Source organism: Mustela nivalis, assembly GCF_964662115.1.
Source record: "Mustela nivalis genome assembly, chromosome: 19".
NCBI lineage: Eukaryota > Metazoa > Chordata > Mammalia > Carnivora > Mustelidae > Mustela > Mustela nivalis.
This window is the reverse complement of record NC_139038.1, coordinates 30,022,183-30,049,733: the sequence shown is the minus strand read 5'-3', so window position 1 is coordinate 30,049,733 and position 27,551 is coordinate 30,022,183. Positions and strand designations below refer to the sequence as shown.

The following is a 27,551-nucleotide window of genomic DNA, read 5'->3' as shown; positions in this document are numbered from 1 at the left end:
GCAGAAGTGAGTGGCTGGGTCCCTTGACGAATGTCTGTTGAACTTGATGGAAAGCTCTTGTACCGTTCCCCAGAGTCGCTGAGCATTTCCACATCCCACGCAATGTTTGAGAGTTTCAGTTTTGCTGCATTCCCCCCAGCACTTCATAGCATCAGTAGAAAGTTTTTTTTTTTTTTTAAATAAGCTTCTAGTGCTATCTCACTAGATTTGATTTGCATTTCCTTAATGATGAATGATGTTCAGCATTTTTGTCTCTGTTTACTGTCTGTGTATCATCTTGGGTGAAATGTCTCTTCAGATAGGCTTCCCCTCCCTATATGAGTAGGCAGTGGTATTTCCTTGAGTTTGGAGAGTTCATTATATATTTTAGACACAGGTGTTCTGTTGTCTGTATGATTTATAAGTATTTTCTCCCCATCTGCGGCTTGTCTTTTCATGCTCTTGTCAATGTCTTTTGCAGAGCAAATCCAGCTTAGCTTTTTTTTTTTTTTTTTTGGCTATTACAAATCACGCTTCTGCTGTTAAATGTGAGAACTGTGTGCCTAACCCAGCTTAGGCAGGCAGAGTTTCTCAAACATTGCAGGCTTGTGTATTTTGCATTTATCTGTTGTACAGTTTGGGTTAATATTTGAATAAGGTGTGAGGTATTAGTTGAAGTTCACTTTTCTGCTTATGGATGTGCAGCTGTTCTGAAAACAAGCATTGGAAAGACCATCCATTCTCCTGAGTTGCCTTTGTGCTGTAGTCAGAAATCTCCTGTCCAGAGGGACCTGGCTGGCTCAGTCAGTGGAACATGGGACTGTTGGTCTTGGGGGGTGTAAGTTAGCGTCCCATGCTGGGTACAGAGATTACTTAAAATCTTAAAAAAAAATTTTTTTTTTCCACTTGGCCAGATTTGTGACTTTATTTCTGGACTCTTGGTTCTGTTCTGTTGGTCATTGTCATTCTGTAGTGCTCCATTCCCGGACTGCTGTACTCTTCTAGAGCCTTAAAATTGGGTAGTGCACATCCTCCACAACTGTGCTTCTATTTCAAAATGTTTTTTTTTTTGTTTTTTTCAAAATGGTTTTGATTATTGTAGTATCTTTGCCTTGCCATATAAATTTTAGAATCCACCAGTGCATATCTATGGAAGAAAAGCTGGCATTTTGATAGGGCTTGCAGGAAATGTGTGGATCAGTTTAACTGACATCCTGTTTCCAGTCTGCCAATCCAGGAACCTGCTAATTCTTGCGTATGTGGTTGTGTTTTGATTTCTTCCATCAGTGTTTTATAGTTTCCAGCATACACATCTGCACATTTTTAAAAAAGATTTTATTTATTTATTTGACAGAGATCCCAAGTAGGCAGAGAGGCAGGCAGAGAGAGAGGGGGAAGCAGGCTCCCCACTGAGCAGAGAGCCGGATGCGGGGCTTGATCCCAGGACCCTGGGATCATGACCTGAGCCGAAGGCAGAGGCTTTAACCCACTGAGCCACCCAGGCGCCCCTGCACATTTTTTTTTTTTTTTTTTAAATTGGAGTTACACCTATGCATTTCTCCTTCGGGAGCTAGGATGAATGACTTACGATTTTGCTTTTTAATTGTTCGTTGCCAGTGGGTAGAAATACAGTTTCTGCCATCTGACCTTTAAAAACTCATTCTTGGAGATGTTTGTGGATTCTTGGGATTTGGTGTGTAGAGTAGTCTGTCACATGCCAGCAGGGGCCAGTTTAGGTCCTTTCCAATCTGGATGCCATCCTTGTAGCCTCAGCGCACGGGGTAGGACCTCCGGTGCTGTGCTCAGTGGGAGTGCTGAGAGTGACTTCTTTGTCTTGTTCTCCAGTTTCCGGGAAACCATTCAGTCTTGCACCACTAAGCGATTCTAGGTAAAACCGTTCTCTCCCCCCTCCCTTCTCCCCCGCCCCATGTTAGATCTATCTAACCTTACTTTTTTTTTTTTTTTTAAGTTTTTAAAAGATTTTGTCAGAGCGAGCATACAGTCAGGGGGAGTTGCAGGCAGAGGGAGAAGCAGGCTGCCTGCTGAGCAGGGAGCCCAATGCTGGGCTCGATCCCAGGATCCTGGGTTCACAACCTGGGCCGAAGGCAGACGCTTAGCAACTGAGCCACCCAGGTGTCCTGATCTAACCTTACTCTTAAATGTACACCCCCTGCCCCGTTCACTGGTAAAGTATATTGTTGGAAAACTTGAAAGTGTCTTCTCATTCCATCATTCAGAAATGAACACTGTTAACATTGTGGTTTATATCTTCCTATTGCAAACCCATAGCAAACTGTATGTAAGGGGCTGTCTTAGGTCTGCACCTTCAGTACTCTGCTGCACTGACATAATGGCACCTCACAGATGTTCCTCACTGAAACACACGCACTACTCCCAGCTGTGTTGCTCCCTAGTGTCCTGCTGTAGGTGGATGCACAGGAGTGTACCCACTCCCCCGGCCCCCCCCCCCCCGCCCCCGACATTTAGTTTGTAACCAGTTCTTTTCGGATATATTCACAACACCCTCATGTGGGTGTTCTGAGACTTCTCATTCACGGGCTTTGGCTTTCTGGAAGTGGACTTGGTGTCCTGTTCTGGAGGCTGTCGAGTCATGTTTCCTAAAGCTCACCTCTGACCTGTGGTCATGGCTGGCAGAGGCTTGCACTGTGTGACTCTTGGAAGGTCAGCGTCCCTCTGGATGAAGCTCGCTGGTCACATTTGCCCAGGAGTCTACGCAGCCGAGGGAATCTGCACACCCAGGCTCAGCCGCCCTCATGGTTCAGTGGGGTCTTTCAGGGCCTTGCAGTTTTGACTTTGTACTTCCCTAAATGTATATGGAACAATGTGAGACTTTGGAGTTCATGGAAATGGGTTTGAATCTCTGGTTTGACTCCCTGAGCCACCACTTTCCCATCTGCAAAATGGGCACAGTGAAACCAGCTTCCCGAGGTGCTGGGGACCACGCGTGTGACAGAGTCAAAGAACATTGTGACCCTGCCTTGAACTCTCCGTGTGATCCCCCCCACCGCTCCCAGGCTGCTTAACCTCTTGCAGACTTCATTTCTTCATCTGCAAAGTGAAAGGTAATAAAATTTGGGGATAATACCAGCCCTTCCTGCAGTCTGCCCAAAGAGCCTGTGTATGACATCCCCCCACGCAGAGGCAAACCCGATGTGTCGTAGAGAGGAGAGGGGCTCGCCATTATATGTGTAGGCCCAGCTTTTACCTGTAGGAGGCCTTGGCCCTGAGCTGCTTCTCCCTTCTTAGCTACCACGGAGGAATTTCGAGGAAACCCTAAAGCTTCCAAGTGCCCACCTCTGCCAAGGTCCGTGCGGGCCACATTTTTGTAACAGAAACTTGGTTGTTTGCCACTAAAATTGGTCTCCTGGTCTTGGGGGCTGTGTCCAGTCTGAATAAGCCGCACTTCAGTAGCTGTAGGCTACCCAGTGTGCATGAACACATCAGCAGCTCTGGGAAGCCCTGGGGCGGCCGTGGGGTGCGGCGGAGAGAATGAGGCTGTTGAGCCCATCTCTCCCTGACCCTGTCCGCCTGCGGTCCCCCTTGTTCTCTTTCCGTGGCCTTTTGTCACCCCCTCGAATGCCGTTTAGGACGTGTACTCGAAAATACCTGCTCTTCATACCTTTATTTTAAAGCGTAGATTCTCTGCCCCAGATTTGGTCACTGTGCCCCGGCCTCATGGTTTGGGCCACGCCTGTGTCCCAGCTGCATTATTCTCTCTCTGGTGTTCTTTCCGTCCACTTGTGAAAACCTTTGTACTTCTTTTCAAAAGATTCTTCCTATCACGGCAATATATGGAAAATCAGTTTCTAAAAAATCTACTAGAAGAATATCTCCGTGTTTAAAAAAAAACAATAAAAAGGCAAGCCTCTAAACCCACATTTGGAGGGTTCTGTTTAAGTTCATTCTCTTTGTGTGCTTCTCCTCTTTGATGGAACTGTGAGGAAAGTTAGGTCCCACTGCCCGTGAGAGTGCAGAGAACTGGGTAAGTTCTCAAGGGTGAGTGGGGAAGGGGGATTTCTGCAGATTTGAGTCTGTGAGGTTGGTTTTCCACTGCAGTTGGCTTTGGCCATGACAGAGCGGGTTTGCCTGACGGAACCCCTACCCCTGCTCCTCCTTGTTCTATGGTTTTCTCGCCGCTGACATTGTGATGGCTGAAGGTGCCTCCCAGCAACATCTCCTCATTGGAGGCAGGTGCGTGAGTTACAGCCTGAAGGCCAGATCCTCCGAGAGGTGCTAGTGTTGATGGGTGGATCCCGACAGGTCGCCAAAGGGGTGAAGCCCGCAGCTGACCCGGAGCCCTGGGGACTGCGCTTAGGACTCGGCCTCCCAGTGGCCCACGTTCCTGGAAGGTCTGAGTGTGGGCGGTCCATAGCAACAGTAGCATCCCCGCCCCTGTTGTTCTAGGTGGTCTGTCAGGGTTTGGATATTAAATCAACTCTGTTGGTTACAAAAAGAAGCTAGATATGGGAGGGCGGTCTTCAGCTGGGCAGTGGCCTCCTGGAATCAAAGAAGGGGAAAATCCTGAGAAATGGAGAAGAGGAAGTTGCCCTAAGCTCTTCACGGATGGGGTGGCAAACACATGTGCGTCCTTGCTCGGAGCTTTCGGCTACACAGGCTCACGCGGCACTTATTGGCAGTGTAGACGGGGTGTGGTCCCCCCCCACCCCACAGGTGACAGGTGGCCTGCTCCGTAGCAGCTTCAACTTTCCTCCTCAGCGTTGTCTTTAATTGCTCTTAGTAAATTCTTTAAGTTTTACCAAAAAAACAAACACAAAAAACCAAACCTGAAGAGACTCAGCTGTAGACGTGTTCTTTGCCTGCAAACCTCACTTCGCTGTAGAAGATTAGGGAATGTAGCTGAGCAACCAGAAGAGAAAAAGGCTCAGAGTAAGACCTGTGACCTCATGGCTCAGAGGAGTCTGTTGGGATAGTAACCGCATGCACAGCTGACAGGGCCGTGTGGTGCGCACACTCCCTCAAGTGTGCACACACTTCGGGGGGTAATGAAGAGGGGAGGCCCCGTGGCTCCGAAGACCCAGCCTGTGAGCGGAGGCACACAGGAAATCACCCAGAGCCCTGCTCATCGGGCCCCTTACCTGTTGAGGCGACGGGTACCTGGTGAGGGGACCTGCGGTGGCGTGAAGGCCCTTGGTGGGGGAGGGGGTATGAGGGAGCCTGCACCATCCTGTCTGTGTTTTTCACCTGCTCAGAGAGCCTCGAGCCTCTCTATAGTCAGGATTCATTTAGTTAACTAATGCATTCTATCATCTCATGAGGTGTCAATTGAAAAGGCATTTTTAGATTTGCTAATCATAATAAACCTGTGTAATAAGAATGATGAACTCTCTTTGGCTCTCCGAGCTGCGGATTAACATCCTGTCAGCTGCTTGCAGATCAGTTGTCCAGAGGCTGGGAAGTATTTTGTTGGCCTGGTAATGTGCTTTTAAAGTTTATTTTTGTTAGCAATCTCTCCACCCGTCGTGGGGCTTGAACTCATGACCCTGAGATCAAGAGTCCCATGCTTTTCTGACTGAGCCAGCCAGGAGACCCAGTAATGTGTTAAGTTAAAAATTTTTTTTTTTGGTGGGGCAGGAGCTCCCTAATTTTCATAGCCTCCTGCCCCCTACTCACTCTTCATCCTGGTTGACTCTTCTCCATGGCCTGGCCTGTATGACTGCAGTGGCCACAGCCTTCCACATTCCGTCTAAAGAGACACCGTGTGGGAGAGGATGCTTAGGAGCCTCAGTGAGAGTAGTGGGCTGGACGGGACTACACACACACACACATACACAAACACACACACTTTGCACCCCTATCAGACTTCGGGTTTCGCTGCTGCCGTGTGGTGAGGTAAGCTGCAGCCATCGGAGGCCCGGGCCAAGGGCGGGGAAACTCTTGCTATCATCCTTGCATGTGAATCTCTGATCATTTAAAAAAAAAAAAAAATTGAATGCAAAGGGCCTCAATTAGGTGTTTGAGTTTCTTTCATAAAGCGTTCCAGTGCCCGGAAAGTGTTAACTCCACCCAAAAGACAGACACGTTCATGGGTACAAAATTGTCTGGGATGAATTTATGGTCCCCAGAGGTGCGTAGCCAGTAGTTGGATGTACTCTGCAGTTTCTCATCTTGATGGAGATCAGTTTATATTAAAAACCTTGGTTTTAATCTGTTACATCTCATTTTGAGATAGAATCTCTAAGACATGATTAAAAAATCCAAGCCAAAAGGAAAGCAGCCACGGGAAACCTGTCCATGGCAGCTGCAGAAGCATAGAGCACCAGGGCAGCCGAGGCCTGACCCGTGTGCTGTGAGCAAATCAGAGCCCGGCAGCAGACGTTGGCACGGCTCACCTGTCAGTCTGCCTCAGTGAGCCTGTGTGTTCCGATGCGTGGGAGCTGCCATGAACCCTTGTTAAATGAGGCCGTAGAGAAATGCAGAGAAATTGCTTTCTCTCATTTGCAGGCCCTATGTGACTTGAATTCACACGTAGAGATGAAGAGTAGGTTGGGATGAGTGACAAGACTCTGCTGAAGGAATCCAAGAAAACAAGCTGTACGAGCCACGTGTATCGGGGAGCATTCCCCTCCCCCCATCTTTCCAGGACTTGTTAGTTGCTTGGCTTCAGACGTTTGCTATTCACATCACAGATGGAGGAAGTTGCAGACAGCTTTACAAACATCCGTGAGAGGTGGTCTAGGAGGAGGGAGGGGGTGATAAAGGGGCTCCTCCGTGGCTCATTCTCTAGGGCTTCCGAGATGAACGTAGCATTCTCAGGTGACTCCTAAGTCCTGGGAGAGTCTCCAGCTGATGATGGTCTTTTCTGCCAAAAGGGCAGAAAAGCAAAAGGGCAAACAGGGCTGAGGTGTTGTCAGATGCATGGAAAATAGTACTGATGATGGCCAGTCAGAAGTTCATACCCTGAGCAAGTGTGTGGTGCACAGCCTTACCCAGGAGCGGCGTACGCATCCATAACTAGATGGAGTTAGAAACTGCCTGTGTGGTGAGTGTTCAAGGGGACAGCCCAGCTGCGGAAATATGTATAATACCCGGTTTTACAAAGTAACTGATACTCGAGTGTTTTGGGTTTGTAGTGACGACATGAGTGTGGAGGAAGGCTTGAAACATATATACTGGGTTTTCAGCGTTGGTTGCCATGAGAAAGGGGGGATGGTTAGTGGATCAGTGAACAAAGCAAGAGAAGACTTCAAACAAAAAAATGAAAGGAGTGTGAAAAATGTTTCATCCAGGGAAAATAGATTTACTTCACATGTGTGCGCACATGCCTGGAGAGAGGTATGATAGGATAGCTACGAAAATGTTGCTGGGTTGGATTTCAAGGTGTTGGGCTTTCAGCTGACTTGTCCTCGGACTCTTTTGCAAAGAGCATTTAAATTTTTATGGTTATAAAAGAACCCCAGTCTTAAAGCTGTTCTCATATTGAGGAAGTGTTCTCTCCTATTTAAAGGCACTCAGACTCAAGACCTTCCGGTGGGAGTAGTAGAATCAGAAAATGTGGAAGAGGCAGCACTCCCTGGGGACAGTGATGAGAAACCAAGTTTGAATCCCTAAGGAAACTGAGCAAAGCTCTTTGGGGCCTTGAGGACAGAGCAGCCTGGGTTGGTGTCTTGGCATTGTGCCTTTCTTACGACCTTGATCTTGGCCATGTGACCTTAGTCACAGACCTTAGCTGTGCCCCCTCTTCAAAACTGAGAATTCTATTGGGTCATTGTGCCTAATACATGACAGGCATTTAAACCGTTTCCCCATGAATGAAGAATGAACCAATGCTGCTTGATTCAGTGACGTCAGGAAGGCAAAGTCTCAGCTGTGTGGTCCTCAGTAACTGGTTGTTTTTTCCTTCTGATCCTTGTGTTTTTTTTTCCTCATCCCGTGTACCTGGGGGAGTGAATTGCGTAGAGCAGGACTTTGATTGGGCCTTGTATAGAGTCTTGTGTGGACGGGGGTGTGGACGAAGCTGCTGCTTCTCCATATGATTCAGTTTCCTCATCTGTAAAGTAGGTGTTGCCATGTGATGCCTGGCAAATACCAAACATTCAGTGCCTGTGGCCATTAATAAAAAAGTGAGTATTCCCCAGGCTGAATAGGTGGTTCTTGTGTGTTTTTCTGTAAATGGAGAGAATATTGCCAAGTGCCTACCACCCAATAGGCACCCAGCAGCTTGACAGATTCAGATAGTCAGAGCACAACCCATGTCCTCATCCTGACTTGGTGGGAACTGGAACCAGTTAACACTAGTTATGGATGAGCAGTTTTTGCAGGCATTCTGCAAACGTACCTTTCCAAGTGTAGTCTTCTCCAGTGAGGATCTCTAAAACAAAAAAATGTACTAATAAGGTGAACCTTATTCTTTATAAAGATTGCCCCCCCTTCAGTCTAAATTGCCAGTTTTTAAAAATGTATTTTTTTTTTAACGTTCTTGTACCTGCAGAGAAAACGAGGTGCTCAAAGTCCAACTGAAGAAATACGTAGGAGCTGTCCAGATGCTGAAAAGAGAAGGTCAAGCAGCTGAAGGTGAGGCGGAGACCGAGCTGGGGTGCGGAGGGGGCCCAGCTTTTTAATTCTTATTAGCCCGCGTGCCTGGTGCACAGGAGCCAGCCACTCAGCGCGGGATGAGTACTCATGCAGATGAGGTCGAGAAACCGTGCTGGTCACGATTCTGGAAAACAAATTAGACGGAACATCCTGTTGTGTGTTCTTGCTGCGTGCAGAACGAATGTCGTAAGACTTACTTGCTGGATCACTAGCAAGGGTTGTGTTAATTTGCATACTCAGGAAGTTTTTTATCTTGGGTCTTGAGGTACTTGCCAGGGAGAAAGCCTTGCAGCATGGTTAAGTCCTATCAGGCCAGGGGTGAAAGCAACAGAACCCCAAAGTGGTGGAGAACCAGAGCTGTGGAGTTGCGCTGACCTGGTCCCAGCCCCAGTTCTGGGTAAGCCCCTTTGTCTCTCTGTACCTTAGTATCCTCATCAGTATAATGGGCTTAGTTGACAGTCCCTACCTCGCAAAGTAATCCATCTAGAAATCATAGCATGATGCCTAGTATCGGGTAAGCACTGAATATATTTTAGCTGTTGATACTCTTAGTCAGAAATACAAGTTGATAGAAAAATGATCACTTGACCAAGATTGCACTAAAGGAGGTGATACCATATGCTTCCTCTCTCCGCATTTTGGCTGCAGTGTAATCAACTAAAAAATTCTCGTTTAGTTGCAGGAAAGGGTATTTCCCTTTGCCTGAAACGTCTTACAGCCTTCAGCCAATTTGCCATTAAGAGATTGACTTAAACACAAATGAACTCTTGGGGTGTAGACACTGTAACAAAGGGGTGGACCCTCCAGGCTTACAGGTCTTGGGAGTCTGCCAGACTTGCCTCTGAATCCAGGCGCACCCAGGGTCATTTGAGGTGTTGGAGTTATTTTGCCATCTGGAAGTGGCAAACCTCCCACCAATGGTAGTGGCGTGGATTGACCGAGACAATGAGTGTGAAGTTTGCAGTGTGGCACCTGGCCCATCATGGGCGTTCAGTAAGTGGTGGTTATGTTTCTGTGGAATAGAAGGAGGCAGCATTGGAATCTGGATGTGGGTTGCATACTAATAACAGAAAGGCTTGAATTTTGTTTCAAGCTTTTTTTGTGTTGATTACGGTCTCTGATCGGCTTCTCCGTGTTGGTGATCATTATTATTACTCTTTTATTACATGCCTTGCTTTGTTCGTAATCGGTCTCTAACTGTTACTGGTCTAGGGGTTATCACTGCAGAATTAATCACATCTTCCTCTGTGAGCTCGTCCCTTTTTCAAACAGACATTGCTGTTATGGTCCTGAATCTGTGTCACGTGTGTTCTGTGGGTGTTGGTCTTTCGACTTTCACTCCTCATCTTTGTCTCCCCAACACCTCACTTTTGTAGGTGCTCATTCCGTCCGTGATGTGTCCTGAATGAGCAGTATTTGTGTACCATTTACCCTTCCCGGGCAGCTTCTAGTCTGTTTCCTTGGGGTTTTGTCACCCTGTGAAGAGGAGGTATTTTTCCTGTATTTTAAGTTCTTGATTTTTCTTTATTTTAGAAAGTTTATTATTGGAGACTTAGGAGAGCTTAAGGGACTCATACGTGTATCCAGGGTAGAAGTGAACTCAGGGTCATTTTCCTCTGAATCCCTGGTTCTTTGCCTTACACAGTTCTTAAATTAGAGTCTGCTGAGGCCATCACCTGGGGAACACACTAAATACGACTGTTCTCAGGTAGGAAGAATGCTATTCTTTCCACCAGTGGTTTCGTGGATCTAGGATGGGCCCCACAGTTGCACTTCTAGATACATGACTCTAATGCCCGTGATCCGTAGATGGCACCCCACTGCCTCCTGAGAAATCCATACTTTGCCTTCTCAGAGCTAGGTTTCGGTGCACTAAGGATATTAAACCTAGGAAAAAAAGAAGCACTTGTTGGGCTTGTGTTCGAAAAACCTCAACATTATAAAATACCTTTTGGAGTATGAGCATTATGGGAGTCCTTACCCTGTGGGTACATGTTTGGATTTCTTTTATCCTGGCGTGTGCTGTCTGCTCCCTGTCTGGCCTCACCGTGATGGCATGTGGGGCGCTGTGTCCTCCGTGAACTGGCCTGACAGTTGAGCTCGTGGCGCGGCTCTTCCTGGGTGTTTCCTGAGTTCTTTTGAGCTCCAGCATTTCTGCTCTTTAGCACGCGGCCCTCTCCCTTACAGGCGGAGAGCGGGAGATTGCTCTCCAGACTCATGTTTCCGTCAATGGCTTCCCTGAAGTTTGAAACCTCCTACATCAAGTTGGCGTCTTGCCTGGAGAAGGCCTTCTGGCAGCTCCCTGAGGGGCCTGAGGGGCCTGAAGAGCCAGTAAACCCACTCAGATACCCGCTAGGTTGTGTGGACACGACTGGGTCATTCTCTCCAGAGACAACTCACGTCAGTCAAGCATGCAGGGAATGATGGGTCATCCGAAGGGCAGTTCATTCATTGGTAGTGAGAAAGCAGATGGAGATTGAACCAGGAGCCCATACATGATGCTCAGGCCCATCAGTCCTCTGGGTTTACCAAGATGGGGAGCTGGGGTCCCCCTGATGGTGGCCAGTGGAGTCCAAGAAGGGGGACCTAGTTGGCTACTTCATCAGACGAGCTTTCCAAAAGCTCCCACACTGAGTGAGGGGAAGGTCTCGGCCCTACAAGCCCGTAGAGATGCTGTTACCCTCGGGCTCTTTACATGGCCCTTTTTCTTTGGCCTGTGGTTTAATGGGGTTCTGTGCTAGTTCTGTCAGATGGTTGTTGATGGTGAGAGAGAGAAGGTGCAGGTGCGGCTCTTCTGTGAGATACTTAGTTTCTGCTTGCCTCGTAACCAGTGGTCACCAGATAACTTTGTTTCAGTTTAGAGATGATCATTCGTCAGGGCTCCTCTCCTTTCCCCTCTAGTTCCCTGAATGACGCAGACACAGGACTCTCCAGGACACCCCAGGGTAGCCGTAGCCTCCCTTCCCTAACACACTGCTGCCCACTTGTAGACCCAGGGACTCCCCTTGGGAGACGCTGTTGGGTCTGTAGAAATCTCGCGCAGTGTGTCTGGAGAGGAAAGAGAGTCCGTGGGTGTAGGTAGTTGACTTTTTAATCAACTCCACCCAGTTGAGAGTCTCACCCAGTTGAGGTATTAGGGTGGGGGGTGAGGCTGAGTGCGTTTGGCTAATGAACGTCTCCACAGGGAAACGCAGCCCCTGGAGGGAGGCTGTCTGCCTAGAGCTTTAAGGACGGCTGCAGAGGCCTCCTGAGCGAGGTCCCAGCAGGGCTGCCTCGGGGGCGTGGTGTGGCAAATGGGCACCCCCTGCATTGCATTGACTATCTGGAGAGAGAAGGAAGCCACCTGCTGTCAGGGCCGGGTGTCTTTGTCCAAGGGGCCACTTCCTCCTGCGCGTGGCCCATGAACAAGAGGGTCACGGCCACAACATCTGGGAGACCCAGCACGCTGCGTGATCCTAGCAGCTGACGCTGGATGTGGGCACGTGAATGACTTCCGTGGAAGGACACTGAGGACTCCCCTTGCACGACTGATTTAGGGGCCTGTGACCTTTCTGTGACTCCATTTCTTCCTCTGTAAAAAGCGAATTGCAGTCGTGACTTGCTCACGGGATTTTGGGGGAAGATGGAGGTAGGTTATACACGTGAAGCACTTAGCATCTTGTCTGACACTGGGCACTCAGTACGTACTGGCCACTGGTGCTACTGGTCGCTAGCTCTGCCTCTCTCAGCCCTTCTGTATGGTCCTAAAGTGAGGAGGAAAACCGTATGTACTTCACAGGCTCTTGCAAGGATAAATATTAATTAAGGGAGGTAGTTGAGAAGACATGTCCATGTCCGAGTCTGGGATCTAGAAGATGCTATAGTGGACAGAAGGATGGTCCCCCCCCAGCGACATTCATGTCCTGGTACACAGGACCTGGAGACACGCTTCCTTAAGTAGCAGGAGAGACTTTACGAATGTGGGGGAGTTAAGGATTTTGGTAAGGGGAGATGATCCTTCTCCACCCAGGTGAGCCCCAATGTAATCACGAGGGTCCTTACAAGAGGGAGGAGGGCCGGGGAGGGAGAGATGGGGCAGTAGAGTGTGGAGCGAGGCATGGCCCCAAGCCAAGGAGTGTGGACATCTTCCAGATGGTAGAAAGACCAGGACCTGGGTTCTCCTCTCAAGCCTCTGGAAGGAGCACAGCCCTGCTGACTATAGCCTTTGAGATCCTCAAGATTCCTGGCCTCCTGAGTTCTAAGAAGAAATTTGTGATGTTCTAAGCCACCAAGCTTGTGGTTGTTAGAGCAGCGGTGAGAAAGGAACACAGATCGTAGTTGAACCGAGACATTAATTTCACCCCTGATGGGCATGGGGACCATTGTCGTGAATGCCTTTCTTCCCTGTGTAGGTGGTTGAGGTTTTGAAGGTAGGGTTTTTAGTCAGAGATCCTGGGTGGACAAAACAGGACCTCAGGGGAGATCTGTGGCCTTTGAGTGGCTGCACATGCGAGACAGGAGAGCCCACTGTCCCTCGTGCACGCACATGTATGGTGTGCTTGTCTGGCCCAGCGTGGATGGTTGCCATCACCGTCTGCTCCAGACTCGGAGGGTGACGCCTCCGGGCTCTATGGTTGGGGCCTCGCTGTCTGGTGGACCCTTGGTGTTAGTCTTTCCGTGTGGTCAGTGGTTGTGTGTGTAGCTGCGGAGGCCGGTTTCTCAGTGTCCCACAGGAGGAGCTCTTAGCGTGCGTGCTGCCCAGCACAGGCTCAGCAGAACCTTGCTTGGTGCTGGCTTCTCTTGGCCTCGCCTGAGGAGCATTTCCCCAGGAATCAGAGCTGGCTTTTGGGACAGAGTTAGAGAGCTGGTCCTGCCGGCAGCACACGTCTTTCCTGTAGGGCTGGGAAGTCTGGGACCGCTGTCGTTCTCTTGTGTCCGAGTGAGGCCAGCGCATAGCAGGTGGAGCCGAGCCGGTGGCGGACAGGAGCTGAGCTGCTGGAGCGCCTGAATGCAGCTGTGCTGGATCTGACGGTCTGGCCCTGAGCTTTTGGTCACTAAGAGCGCTAATTCTGCCGATCTCCCCTGCCTATTTGCAAGCTTGCGTTGGGTTTCCGCAGCTCCTGTGCTCGTGACAAACTGGTAGTTCTTTCCTGGCTACAGAGCCCATCCTGTCCTCATGAGGGCCTATTCTTTGTTGGAGTCGGTCTTTCCAGATGATGCAGTGTCTGCTGTGTCGTGAGGCTCTTGCTCCCACTCTCCCCCTCGTTATGTACCTTCCGTTCGCTGTCCTCTCCCGCCTTGGCCCTTGTATCTTACTGTACCCTAGTGATGGATCGAAGGCGACATGCTCTTGTCGGGGGGCTTCATTTAAGTAATCTATCACGGGTTCAGGGACAGAGGGGGAATAAAATGGCCCATTGTCTGTGGCCATCAGAGTCATCAGCGGCAAGGCAGGTTTGTCGGAAGAACTTGACAGATGAGAGAAGTTGGGGAGCCATTTAAAAAAGCTGACTCTAAGAAACAGAAGAAGTTTGAAAACAAAAAGCCAGTGGCCCACTCACTGATCCCCTGTTCAACACTGTGTGCTTCCTGTTCTCAGGGGTCTCTGTTTCCCGGGGCTCCCAGAACGTAGGGCAGGACAGTTGAGACCCCCTGATTCTATGGAGATGGATGGCCACAGGCAAAGGGGATTCCTAGAGCCTGCATGTGCTTTGGGCATGTGGGGTGTAACTTGGGTGGCCACTTGGGTGGCCTCGAATTCCTGCTCCTGGTGAGGGAGGCAAAGCTGTCTTGGTCTGAGGCAGGCTTCTTGGGTTGCAGGAAAAACTGGCTTATGACTGTGCAAGTGCTTCTGTCACGTTGGAAGAGGATAAGCATGGAACTTCATGGAAACATACATCAGATCCCATCACTCTGCCTTAAAAATCCACTGCACACCTTCTGATGATGGCTTCCAGTGCAGGCTGTGGTCTGGCTCTTGTTGTGTTCCAGCCCCACCTCCTCCGGCCCCAGTCCTCCCCCTACCCCACGGTGCCACCCTGGCTGCCAGGCTCTTCCTCGGACGCCCCAGACCAGTTCCGACCTCAGCGCCCCTGCAGTGAGTTGTCCCTCTGCTGCAATGCTCTTTCCCACTGTCTGGACGGCTGATGCCAGCCTGTCGGGCAGGTCTCTGCTCAGCAGTCACGTCCTCTGACTACCTTGTGTCACACTGTGTCTTTTTCTTTTTCTTTCTTTTCTGCTCCCTTTTTATTCTGTTTTATTCTGTTACTTCGTCTTCCTCACAAAGATTATCCGTACGTCGGAGTGTCTCAATGGATCATCGCCTGTGATGTTTGCTGTCTATGCCCCCACACTGCCCTGTACAAACCCCAAGAGCAGGGACCTGGCCTGCTCATTGCCCTGCTGTATTCAGAGTGCCTTGAGCAGTCCTTGACCCGTGGTGTGTGCGCCACGAATGTTCATGATGTGAATGACGAGAAGTGTCAGAGGAGCCGTTAGAGGACCCGGCCTCACGGCATGTACGTGAGGGAAGCCCCGTGGCAGCTCTAGAGAGCGCGGCTGGGGGCAAGTGGAAGGTCTTCATTCCAACGCCACGCCAGCCGTGTGCCCGGCCCCATGTAACGCTCCTTAAGCTTGCACCTCGAATCGGGTTCTTCTCATCACTCGTAGTTTGGCTTTCTCATAACTACGGTTCACATATGGCTTCACCTTTCCTATGGTTTCGTCATTCAGAATTCTTGACTGCAAGAGTCGTAAAATCCAATTTTATTTGGCCTAAACAACGTGTTGCAGTGCCTGTCTTCAGAGAGGTCTTGATCCAGGGGTTTCAGCAAAAGCAGGAGGTTCCCCCGCACCCCCATTTCTCAAGTCTGTTTTTTTCTCTCCCCAGTGTTGGCAGTGTGTATGGGTGTGTGTTGAAGCACCAGCCCTCTAGGGAGAAGGGCGTGATTTAGGGTGTTTGCTGATGCTTGTGGTGTAAATGCCCCCACTGTGGCTGACTCCTGGCTGCCAGCACCGTGTCACTGAGGCCCGCGTTGGGAAGAGTATGAAGAGTATGCACGCTGGGCTCCTGTGAGCTGCTGTGCCCCAGCCCCTGCGCCCCACCGGGTGCCCCCTCTCAGGCAGGCATTCTCACGTTGGCAAGGGGCGCCTGAAGCTCTGGGTTTAATCATCTCAGCAAACCAGCCGAACAGTGTGCTTCTCTGACCCACTCGTTTCCTTGTAAACGTCTCCGCCATCTCCCCCACCTAGAGCACAGCAGTGGTTCTCCACACTGAATCCCCTGGGGAGCTGTAAAAACTCCTGTGCTCCGCCACTGGGAACCACTGCTCTGGAGGACACCGATTTCAAATTAATGAACTTCAAGATCCGCCAGGGTGCTACAGATGTGCCAGCCGTCTGATTCCTGGCCAGCGGGAGATGTCTCAGATCAACTGAGGCTCTGCCTTTCATCTCCGATCCAGGTTTGGCCTCAGAACCGGTCTTCACAGAGGTTCCACCAGTTAAGAAGACGGTGGGTGGAGGGGGGGAGGGGCATGATAGAAGGTTCTCGGCACTGTTGAGTTAACATGGTACTCGGACCGTACTCACCCTGGCCCCCCTCCAGAATCCACAGTGGGCGTCAGGCACCTCTCCTTTCTTTCTCTAGTCTTCCTCTTCCCCTGCAATCTTGGCTCTTTCTCCTTGTGCCCAGTGTGCCCTCCCTCTGGGCGCTGCTCGTGATTCTTCGGTGCCGTCTGGCCGTGCGTCCCCATCCAGACCACGTCCTGGTCCCGGCTCTTCGCCCAGCCAGTCTCCCTCTTCTGGGAATGCCCTTTCCCGTCCACCCGGTCAGGCCAGATGTTGCGTTTATTGTGAGAGTCACTCCTGTCACCAGAGAAATGTAATTCCACTGATCCTTGAGTTTGCCACACTCCTGTGCCACTTAATAAGCAACAACCGAGGCCTGGCATTGGATGGCTCACTCTTGGGGGCCTGTCATCCTGTCTTTTGGGTAGGTGGTCCGCCTGACCGCACAGAGCATCTGCGTGGTTCTTGTAGACTTAGTTTTGTTTTTGCGTGTGATGAAACTTGTTGCCAGACTCGTCCAAGTAGTCGTAGGAGTGATTTCAGAGGAATAGGCAAGTTGGTATAGACGGGAACAGAGTTACCTGAGAAAGAAGAGCTGGGTGAAGTGATTTTCCTTAAAGAGAAAGAGAATTGTTGTTCTCCCTTTTCCCAGGAGTGACTTACACCACTCTGCCCGCGGCCCGTGGCTGGTCCCACCCACATGCAGAAGTGTCTGGGGACTGTCGTCTCTGGCTGGTGGCAGAGGAGCCAGAGGAGCCAGCAGCCACCCACTCAGGGGAGCAGGTGCTTGTGCCACTCATGCTGGGTGCCCATTTGACGCAAGTGGTATCTGTCGGCAAAGCCAGTTTTGTGGTTCCTTAGAAAGAGATCTCATACTCTATGTGCTTATTTTGGGCCTTACAACCTTTAGAGTCTGGGAAGGAATGCTTGGTACCTTGTAAAAGTCTGTGGTAGAAAGACTATCCAAGGGCACCTGGGTGGCTCAGTGGGTTAAGCCTCTGCCTTCAGCTCAGGTCATGATCTCAGGGTCCTAGGATAGAGCCCCACATTGGGCTCTCTGCTCAGTGGGGATCCTGCTTCTCCCTCTCCCTCTGCCCCTCCCCCTGCTCATGCCCTCTGTCAAATGAATAAAATCTTAAAAAGAGGGTCCAAAAACATGGCAAAGAAGTGTCTGTAGGAAATACTGATTCCATAGGAAATACTGATTCCATTGTCAGTCATTAATTGGGATGAAGAGACCATGTTGTACCCACCCATTATTGAAAGATGTTTCTGGTGTCCCCTACACATCTTGGCTTGTTCATGGTAAGAAAGGATGCCCTTGGATTCACTCAACAGATAGGAGTTGAACAGTGTCCATGTGCCAGGCTCAGTTTTGGGAGAACTCGAGTGAATGAGAGATAAGAGCTCCAGCCTTGAGCTGACCACTTAGTGGGGGAGACAGTGAGAAGGTAGACAAACAGATCATTGCAAATGGTTCTCTAGGAATCATCCAGAGAAATCTTTGGTTGACAGTGAAAGAAAAGGTCCCATCTACTGGGTACCTGGAAGGTGCTAGATCCTGGGCCAAGTTCTTAGCTACAGCACCTCTGCAGGACTGGTGCTTGTGTCTTCCCCATTGGACACGTGTGGAGAAAACAGGGCTCTGAGAGATGGGTGTGGGCAAGGCCACTGTATTGGGGTGCCCTAGAGAAACACTGCGTGCACACACACATACTCTGCAACCACACGTGTGTGTACAAACAAGCATATGTAGAGATGTGCATCTGTGTATACACACCTGAGTCCACAGGCCTGCCTACACCTCTGTCGAGATGGGACAGATTTAAGGAATTGGCTCCTGCTGTTGTAGAGTCTGGGAACTCGCAGGGGAGACAGCAGGCTGGAGACTTGGGGAGGAGTTGGTGGTGCAGTCCTAAGTCTGAGACCATCTGGAGGCAGGAGTCCTGGGGAACTCAGTCTTTACTCTTAAGGTCTTCAGCTTAAGGCCTGCTCCCCTTTCATGGATTGAGGCACACCCACATTATGGAGAGGAAATTGCCTCAGTCAAAGCCTACTGTTAAAATGTTATTTTAACAGTATTTTAAATGTTATTTAAAACGAAGGTAAAGTGAATACCTTCATAGTGGTATTCACACTAGGGTTTGGCCAAGTCCCTGGGTGCCATGGCCCGGGCACATGGACATGTGAGATGAACGTGCCAGTCCTCTGCCTAGGAAGAGGCCAGGCCGAGGTTCTAGCCAGGCCTAGGCTGAGAGCGTGCTTTTCCCGCCAGCCCTCCAGCTCTGTTCTCCCGGTGCTGTCATTCGTGCTAAGGTCTCCTGCACCATCTTGGGCCTCAAAGGTGATGGTGTGCAGCGGCCGGCCAGGTACTGCCTGCCTGTGTGGGGCAGCCAGTGTGGGGGGCAGGGGGGCAGCATCTACCCCTTCACTTTATCCAGGGAAAGCGCTGCTCCCCTTGCCTCTTCTCCCTGGAAGACCGAAACCCGATGGTGTGCTGCCAGCCACAGAGGGAGCCGGCTCAGAGCAGGGGGGCCTCGGAACTGGCCGTCAGACTCGGGGAGAAACCACTTCTTAGTAGCCGTGGAGACCACACGTGCTGGGAACATTTCTTTCTTTTTCTTTTTTCTTTTTTTTAAAAGATTTTATTTATTTATTTGACAGACAGATCACAAGTAGGGAGAGAGGCAGGCAGAGAGAGAGGGAAGCAGGCTCCCTGCTGAGCAGAGAGCCCGATGTGGGACTCGATCCCAGGACCCTGGGATCATGACCTGAGCCGAAGGCAGAGGCTCAACCCGCTGAGCCACCCAGGCGCCCCATTTCTTTTCTTCCTCCATGAAGGCTCCTTCTTCCACAGTGAAAGGAGAGGAGGCTTGTGGAGGGAGGCCGCCCAGAACATTGAGGGAAAGGCAGACTTCGGTGTTCCAGCTGGTGGGATCTGGCTTGAACCTCTGTGCTTTTGACTAGTTCCAAATTCTTGGAGTAAGTGTGGTGTTTTGTTTTTCTTTATTTTAAGATTTTATTTGTCAGCCCAAGCAGGGGGAGCTGCAGGCAGAGGGAGAAACAGGCTCCCCACTGAGCAAGGAGCCTGATGAGGGACTCTGGGGACCCTCTCCAGGACCCTGGGATCATGACTTGAGCTGAAGGCAGAGGCTTAACCAACTGAGCCACCCAGACATCCCTGGGAACAAGTTTTTAATCTCAGAATTTAAGTATGTTCATTTGAGGAGCAGAAATGATACTGTTGGCTTGATGCAAGCTTTTGAAGTTTCAAAGGGATGACATATGTCAAGTGCCAGGCAACTGTTGACGTGATTTTGGATTAGAGATGCATTTTGAAGGGCATCCAAGCTGAAGAAGGTCAAGGCACATTAGCAGAACACCTGTACATAAATTTCTCAAAGTGGGTGAATAATTGTGATAATCATAGAGTAAATGTCCTTGAAAGCTTTATGGTGCTGGTAAAACAAAATTTGTCTGATCAGCTGGTTTTTTGACCTTTAAATAAATAACTGAACTGGTAGCTCAGGGTCCATCCCCAAGGCAGTGCTCAGTATGGCAGGACCCAGGGAACCATTCCTCGGACAGTGGCCTGAACTCAGATTTTTTTTTTTTAAATGACAACTTATTGGCAAAGTCTGGGAAATGATGTACCCAACACCTAGTGTGCCCCCCATGCAGCTGAAACTGATACTTTTCCGGATTGATTTCAGATCAATAAAAAGAGTTAATTTATAAATGTCACTTAGAATATTCTTACTGATAACATCTGTGTGTTTCCAGATGACCGCTGGTGGCCCAGTTTGGGTGGCCTGCCTCGCTTAAGCTAATCCTGAGGATTTCATGGGAGGGTTAGAACTTGGTTGAGACAAGCCAGGCTCCTCACGTGCCCCCTCCTGAAAGGGGGTGAGGTTGGAGCAGTGTCTCCCAACATACTGAACTGAGAATGGGAGGGGGGCAACAGCCCTGAGATAAGGATGGATACTGATGTTGGGGGTCAAAAACCCCAATGGCTCTGCAGCTAGAGTGATGTGGGAGATGGAGCACCTCTGGAATTTTTGTTGAGGAGAGGTTGGGCGGTTTTGTTGGGTAGGGGTTGGCAGACATTGTCTTGACCCTGAATTTGCACAGCATGCTGTTTTCATTGAATTTGTATGTTCGTTTGGGCTCGTGTATCAGGTGGACTAGGTTTGGCTGCGTTAAAACCAAACCAAACCCAAACAGTGACTTCCACAAATTTTTTTTCTCTTAGTTAACACAAATCTGGAAACAGAGTCTCATCTAGGGCTAGTGTGATGCTTTTATGATCATCAGGAATGCAGGGATGCAGGCTGCTTTTCCTTTGTGCTCCGCCGTCTTCAGGACACAGTGTTTTACCTTCTTGATTGCCTCATGGAACCCAGGTGGTGGCCGGTGTTCCAGCCATCACACCTGTATTTCAGGTAGGTAGAAGCAGGAAGTGGGGAAGGGCAGAGCGGGCATTTCACAGCTGAAGTCTATAAGGATTTAAAGCTTGGAGGATAATCTTGCTTTAAAGAGCTTCTCAGGAAACCCCTCCCCCCCATAACTTCTACATACAGCTCTTGGGCCTCCCCTAATTGCAAGGAAGGCTGGGAATCTTGACGGCTTAACTGGCACATGGATATTGGGTAGGCAGTCCCTGCCCCAGGTGACTTTGGGGAAGGTGAGGCTGATGGAAACTCGGGGAGAAGTTGGCCGGGGTCGGGGGTGAGAGGGTACCAGAGCTTCCCCACCCCCCAAAGCAGCCCTCAGTCCTGTCAGCATTGAGGAAAGCTTCATCGAAGGTACAGGGGTCGTCACTGCCAGGAGATCTGGTCCCGGTTACTAGAGGTGCCTATGTGTCTGGGGACTGCCATCAAGGATAATGTTTTATTTGCTCGACTGGATTTCATCTTCTGCCGGATACTTTCCCCTCCTAAGTCATTGCGAGAGCAATTGCCTGGAAATGCCAGGGATCGATTCGTGAGTTTTGTTCATTTCTTTTTTTATTGTTTGGTGGGAAACAAAGGCCCAGAAACAGAGCAGGAGAACTCCTGGGGCCTCCGCTCCCCCTGCGGAGGCAGAAGCCCAGGCCAGACGTCTCTTTATCATTGTCGCTGTTTCTTTTCAGGGCAGCGTCAGTGTTGGGATTGTTGTGCAGTTTGTCAGTCAGTGTCTTGTTTGGTGTCTGCTCTCTCCTTCCAGGACGCTGACAGGGGGCTTGTCGTGTTAAATGCCACTGCGGTTCTGAAAGCTGTTGTAAGTTTCTAATAATAGCTTTCATCAGGCATCCGGTCACTGTGCTTTGCTCGAGTGGGTAATGATGCCTTGTACCTCAGATGAGAGTGACTTGTCGAAATGTGTTTTCCTCAGACCGAATAGAAAAACAGACATCGCATGAAGGGTTAAAGCTGATCTCTCGGTCTGGGGCGATTTCACTGGTTTACAGCCTCAGTTTCACTCTGCGTTTCCTTAGAAATATGCTCCCTCCCCCTCCCTCCTCAGTGCAATGCCTTCTCACCTGTGTGCCTTCTGTTGACTCCGTCTCGCACCTCCCTGCTGCCCAGCACACCCCCATTCCCAGGCACCTCTGCCCCCGTCATTGCGTCCAGCTCTGCAGTGTTGCTGCCCATTTTGTATTTTAGAATTTTTATTTCTCCCTTTCTTTCATGAGCTACTCAGTAAACACGTGTATCGGGATGTGTGCTTCTCCAGAGTAGGGACGCACTGGGTTTTGATGCTGCTGTGACCCCTGGGGGTGGGGTGCAGCTGGCTGTTGGGCGAGGGAGGGAATGCAGGTGTGGATGAGGCCAGCGGCAGGCCCTGCTCTAACTTGGCTGGCAACCCCCCTGTGATGCCGGTACTGTTACGGGCCCCCCTCCACGGGTACAGGAAACCAAAACTTTGAGATGTCAGAGCATGCCCGCCGGGCCCGTGGATGTATTTGCTGTTCCTGGCAGCAGCACGGCCCGGGGCTTGGCTCACAGTGCGTGGCGGCCAGATGCTGGGATGGGCGTGGGTCCCGACACAGAAGTGATTGACACACAGTGTGTACCCCCTGGAGCCCACAGCCTGGGGTGACTGGGCGGCTGCAGGAGAGGGAGCACCCAGATTTCTCCCAGCCAGCCACGCCAGGGGGCACAGCAGGCTGGGATATGGACAGGGAGCCATGCGCCGGGCTTCCTGGGCGCCTTGGACCAGAGTAACTGGGAGGCATTTTGCGCTCGGGCTCTACATGGGACTTCTCACCGCGCCGCTGTCCCCATTACGCTTCCATTTCTCTCTCACTCACAGGCTCCCCTTTCCTGCGACCCAGTCTCTCCAAAACGCACCCTCCTTCCCCCAGGTGAAGCCCATTAGGCCAAGCTCCGCACTCTCTTCAATTACTTGTGCCTTTGCGTGCATCTGGTCTCATTATCCTGCCGTTAGCCGAGTGCGGGGGTCCCGCTGCTGGGCAGCCGGGAACGGTGCCTGCACAGTTGGAGGCCTTGCTTCTGTGCTCTTGGCTTCCTCCTGAGGGGTAAAATGAAGCATTTGGAATCGATAGTAAGCAAACATAGACCCATGGGCCAAGAGCCGTCTGCTGACCTGGTAGCTTGCCTAAAAATTGTTTTTCAGCAACTTTATGGTTGAGCAGCAGTTTGTGCTTTCTTGTTAAAAAAGAAAGTGTATTCATTGTAGAGAAGGTAAGAAGAAAAGCTAAGCAGAAAGGGAACAGAAAAATCACAAACTGTCAGGTGTCACCAAGAATCTGGAACCTTTCCTTGTAGACGGGTGCTGTGTGACTCTCCATGCGGAGAAGCCCTCCCCCACCTGAAGAGCCCAGTAATCTCTGACCCCGCTTGACACACGGGCCGCATGGGCTAAGAGACAAACTGATGGCATTCAAAAACCACACATGATAAGTAATTTCATAGTAAAGCCAGGCGGTTGTACAATACCGCTGTGAGTTACAGCAGGTGTCCGTCAGCGACCCGTCATGTGAGGGCCGAGTGCCTGGGAACGGGCTGGCTTTCGGGGCGCAGTCTGGCCGCTTGCTGTCTTTCCTCTTTTCTCATTCTTCTCCAGAGTAGAGTGGGACAGCGTTCATGAAGGCGGCCTCTCCTGGAAACTATTAGAACGTGAGAGCGAGACCATGGGTTTGGCCTGGAAAGTCCTAGCTTTGCGCTTCTCCAGCACGTGACCACATTGGCCAGCGATGTGACGTGGCCTTTACTTTTCTGTCCTTGTGTTTCATTTTGGGTAGTCTCTGTTATGAAGTCTTCAGGTTCACAAACAGTTTCTTCTGCACTTTCCCGCGACACGTTCATGGGGCCCCGCCGAGCCGCAGGAAATACTGGGAAGTAGTTCCGGTTGTCCATCCCAATGGCTGGGCACCCAGCACAGAACATTGGTGTTCTTGCTGAGGAAGGAAGAGCGGCTGTTAGGGGACACAAGCCATTTCTGCCCCGCTTCTGGACTAGCAGCCACTGTGCTTGGGGACTGGAGGTGCTGGCTTTGCCGGCTGCGGCCGTAATGGGGGCAGTGCCAGTGGAGAAACGGGAGAAGTAAAAAATGTGATGGAAGATTTCTGCTGGATACTTCTGAGCTGTCACCCTAGGAGCAAAACAGGAGTCCTCCTTCTCTTGGTGGTTAGGCAGTAACGCACCGATTTCTTTGTGTCCCTGCTTATTTCCGCTGTGAATCTTGGGTGGCCTTGTGGTGTGCAAGTTGGGATCAACCCATGGACAGATGGCCTGTTGATCAGCTACTGGTCATTGCCGTGTAAATGGGGTTAAAGTAGGGTTCGGACCCAGGTGTGAGTCCTGAATTAATGCTCAGCTGGTGTCAACTTTTGGACCGCATCCACTCGGTCACTCTATCTGTAGGATGTGGACAGTGACCGCCTGGTACAGTGAGCAGTCGCACGGGCTGGAGTCTGAAGCTAGTCTTCCAATACTCTTTCGTCTCCCTTTGGGAGGGGAGAAGCAAATGAATCCACTCGGTTTCCCATGACTTGGTGTTACTCTTCCCACATTTTTCTTTCTTTTTTGCGGAGAAGGGGCGTGGTTTGTAGCTGGATAGTTCTTTGTAGGACACTTGGCATCCAATTAAACATGAATAGCAGAATCCCTTCTCTTGCAGTAATAACAAATGGTTAAATGTGTTAGAGAATTGATTTTAGTGAAATCAATCATGACATACCTTGTCCTTCCTACCTTGTTTTTAAATAATTGAATATTTTGTTGGAATCCTAAAATTGAGTAATACTTTCTGAAACAAGGCCAGCAATACAGAGATGTACGAAGTTCATGTCAACCAGCGCTACCCATTTTAAACAACCAGAGTTCATTGACATATGTCCGCTTACATGGGTCCTGACAAAGGTGTGTCCCTCCCCACCACCAGCAGTGCGATTACAGTCTCTGTCGGAAATTGGCACACTCTGGTCCATGGACACACCGGCTATTGGTGTAAATAAAGGTTTACTGCGACACAGCCATACCCAGTTTTTATGTATTTTCTGTGTGATTTCTCCATAGAACAGCATGTTGAGGAATACAACTGAGAACAATAAGGCCTGAAAAACTGAAAATACTTTAAAGAAAAGGTTTGCTGACCCTTGATCTGCTTGGCTGTTCTTAGGTAATCTTGTATCACGTAACAGTCGAGAATCTTGCTCTAGGTCAGTTGATGCAGATCTAAATCTTTTAAAAAAATTAATTATTTTTAGTAACATATAATTTATTATTTCCACTAAATCTATGTTCTTAATAACTTCTGGTTAGAGTCCAGTTGAAAGTCTATTTTTTTTTAATTTTTATTTTTTAATTTTTATTTTTTTAAAGATTTAAGAGAGAGGGAGGGAGAGGGAGGGAGCATGTGAAGCAGGGTGGGGTGTGGTAGAGGAGAGAGAGAGGGAGTCTTAGATGAACTGTCTCCGGTGAGGGGCCAGTGCAGGGCTCCGTCCCGGGACCCCGAGATCGCGACCTGAGCCAAATCTACAAATCCAATATTCAACCGACTGTGCCCCCAGGCTCCCCAGCTTTGGTAGAATTTTAAAGCCCACTTTCCTTCAGATGGAATTTAGGTCATTTCCAGGTTTTTTTTTTTTTTATTAAGATTTTATTTATTTGACAGACAGACAGAGATCACAAGCAGGCAGAGAGAGAGGGGGAAGCAGCCCCCCGCCGAGCAGAGAGCCCGATGTGGGGCTCGATCCCAGGACCCTGGGATCATGACCTGAGCTGAAAGCAGAGGCTTTAACCCACTGAGCCACCCAGGTGCCCCCATTTCCAGGTTTTGCTACCACCAATGGCAACCCCGTCTACGTGTCCTTATGTTCAGGGGGCTTCATGTTGACAGGAAGGGTTTACAGAGGTCCAGTCACTAGGTGTAAGCCTGAGTTCTAAGCCGGCCAGTTGCCTTTCAGTTTAAAACCAATAACAGAAGAGGTTTCTCAGTCCTTTTCGACTATGGCTCATAAGAAGGATGCGTGTGAGTGCACACGTTCATGTATTAAGGCACTGAAGCAGTACCTTCCTAGAGCAATACTTAACCTTCCTTGTGTTTTAGCTCATGATGTCTTTATCCTTAGTTAAGGTGAGCACAGACCAGTTTCCCATGGAAGTGGCAGTTGTCCTTTGGTCTCCATGGTGCCCTCAGGAGAATGACTTTGGGGCTTTGCTCTAATGCATTGTCGGTTCCTGTTAGCCAGGCCATGTCACAGGCAACTGTCCTTGCCTGGGTCTTGCCCAGTCCCTCCTGCAAGGATCCTGACCACTGTCTGACCCCAGCATTCACACACACAAATATCCCCACCCCGCGCCTCAACTCCCCATGTGCCCCCCGTTGGGTACCCTGAGTTTTGACCCGGATCCCTGTGAGTGCTGTGATTTTGCTCTTGTCTCAGGGTCTCAAAGGTCCCCAGCCTTATTTTAGTAATAGAACATTCCCCCCCACCTTTGGCAGACAATAGAAACCAACCGAAGCCAGTAAGCAAGTATATTATCGAGTCAAAATAGGTCTACGGTGCAGGTCCGGCTGGATCCAGATACGCAGAGTTGACCGGGAGTGTGTCTCTCTCTGCCCCGTGGTTCTGCTTGCAGCGTAGGTCTGTGTCATTTCCCACAGGTGTTTTCTCCGGGAGGCAGGAAGAGGCACGAGATACATGGGGGTCAGAGTCAGCAGCACTCGTCTGACCTGTCGAGAGGTGTGGATTTTATCCTTAGGCTTGGGGGGCCTGGTGAAAAATTAAAAGCGGGAAGTGACATCAGCCAATTTCCCTGTCTCCTCCTCTCAGATGAAGATCTGCCCCACGTGTTGTGTTGTTTCTGTGCATGACAGAAATGACTCTGCCTTTAGAGGGCCGGTTACTTTTAGACACCTAAAATATTTTTCTTTTCCCTTTTTTTTTTTTTTTTTAAATTTTCTGACATTGTTTGAATTTAATGATTCATATTACGAATTATTCATGAAAATGATCTTTTAAGCTTCTTATAATAGCTGAAATTATCCTTCATTAGATACTGACAGGTCCTGTGATGGGTGTAATTATAAAAAAATATTCTTAGGCTAGCTATATTCTGCAGTGTTAAAATTACGCAAATGAGCAGGGGATAAGAATAGAAGCTGAGTAGGATGGTCAGATTTTATGGGAGCCGGAGGGGGGGAGGTGGCAGCTTTTCCAAATTTTCTAAAAAGGAATAAATATGTGCTGTACACAGTAAGTACGTTTCTATTACAGTCTGCCTCGATGCTTACCCTTTCTTCATCGGCAAGGGAGCGAATTAATTTTAGCGCCTTGAATTGTTTGTAGCTCCTGCCCATATATGAATCGCACGAAGGAGAATTTTTTTTTTTTTCCCCTCCCCTTCCTCCTTCTTTCCACTCAGCATTTTCTGCAGGGCACGCTGTAGTAGTCTGACGGCTGTGAGGAAAGGCTTGTCGCCGTGACAGAGAGCTGAACGGGGAGGGGGCAGCAAGTCTTGACCTCGGGCCCCGGGGTGGCCCCCGGGCTGATGGGGCCTGAGAAATCAGAACCTCCTCTCGTTCAGGCCCCCGGGGACGGCCACATGGGATGTTCATGCCTTCTATGGGGGTCCGCCTGCTTCTTGGAACTAACTGTGGCGACTCTGTAGGGAAACACTGGGCGGGAAAAGCACCAAGCCATGTTGAATTTGTTCAAAAACCACGGTGCCCCGTGTGACCTGGTCCTGCCTGCCTCTCTGAGGACTCTGTTGGTAAGGCCACCTTTCTACCTCTTCCTCGGGTGGCCCCACCTTTGTGGGGGGCTGTGTGGCAGAACCCCCAAGAGGGGGGATGGTTAGCAGGGTGTCATCGCGGATTGTACGATCTCCAACCAACTCGCAAGGAAAGCCGATAGAGATGGAGTGAACCCTTAATACCGCATCTTTGAGCTGGCTCATTCGACAAAATGTTGGGTAGAGAGAGTGGAAAAAAAGCAAACA

At 49.9% G+C, this 27,551-nt stretch overlaps 1 protein-coding gene across 5 annotated transcripts in view; it reads left to right on the top strand.

Moving 5' to 3' along the window:
* SNX29 (sorting nexin 29) overlaps window positions 1-27,551 on the top strand; it is a 478,644-nt gene that overhangs the window by 175,160 nt on the left and 275,933 nt on the right. For all 5 annotated transcript variants that reach the window (XM_082714096.1, XM_082714098.1, XM_082714099.1 and 2 more), the window contains one exon: window positions 8,450-8,532. In XM_082714096.1, coding sequence (XP_082570222.1) covers window positions 8,450-8,532 — 83 coding nt within the window. The remainder of the gene's footprint in view (window positions 1-8,449; window positions 8,533-27,551) is intronic.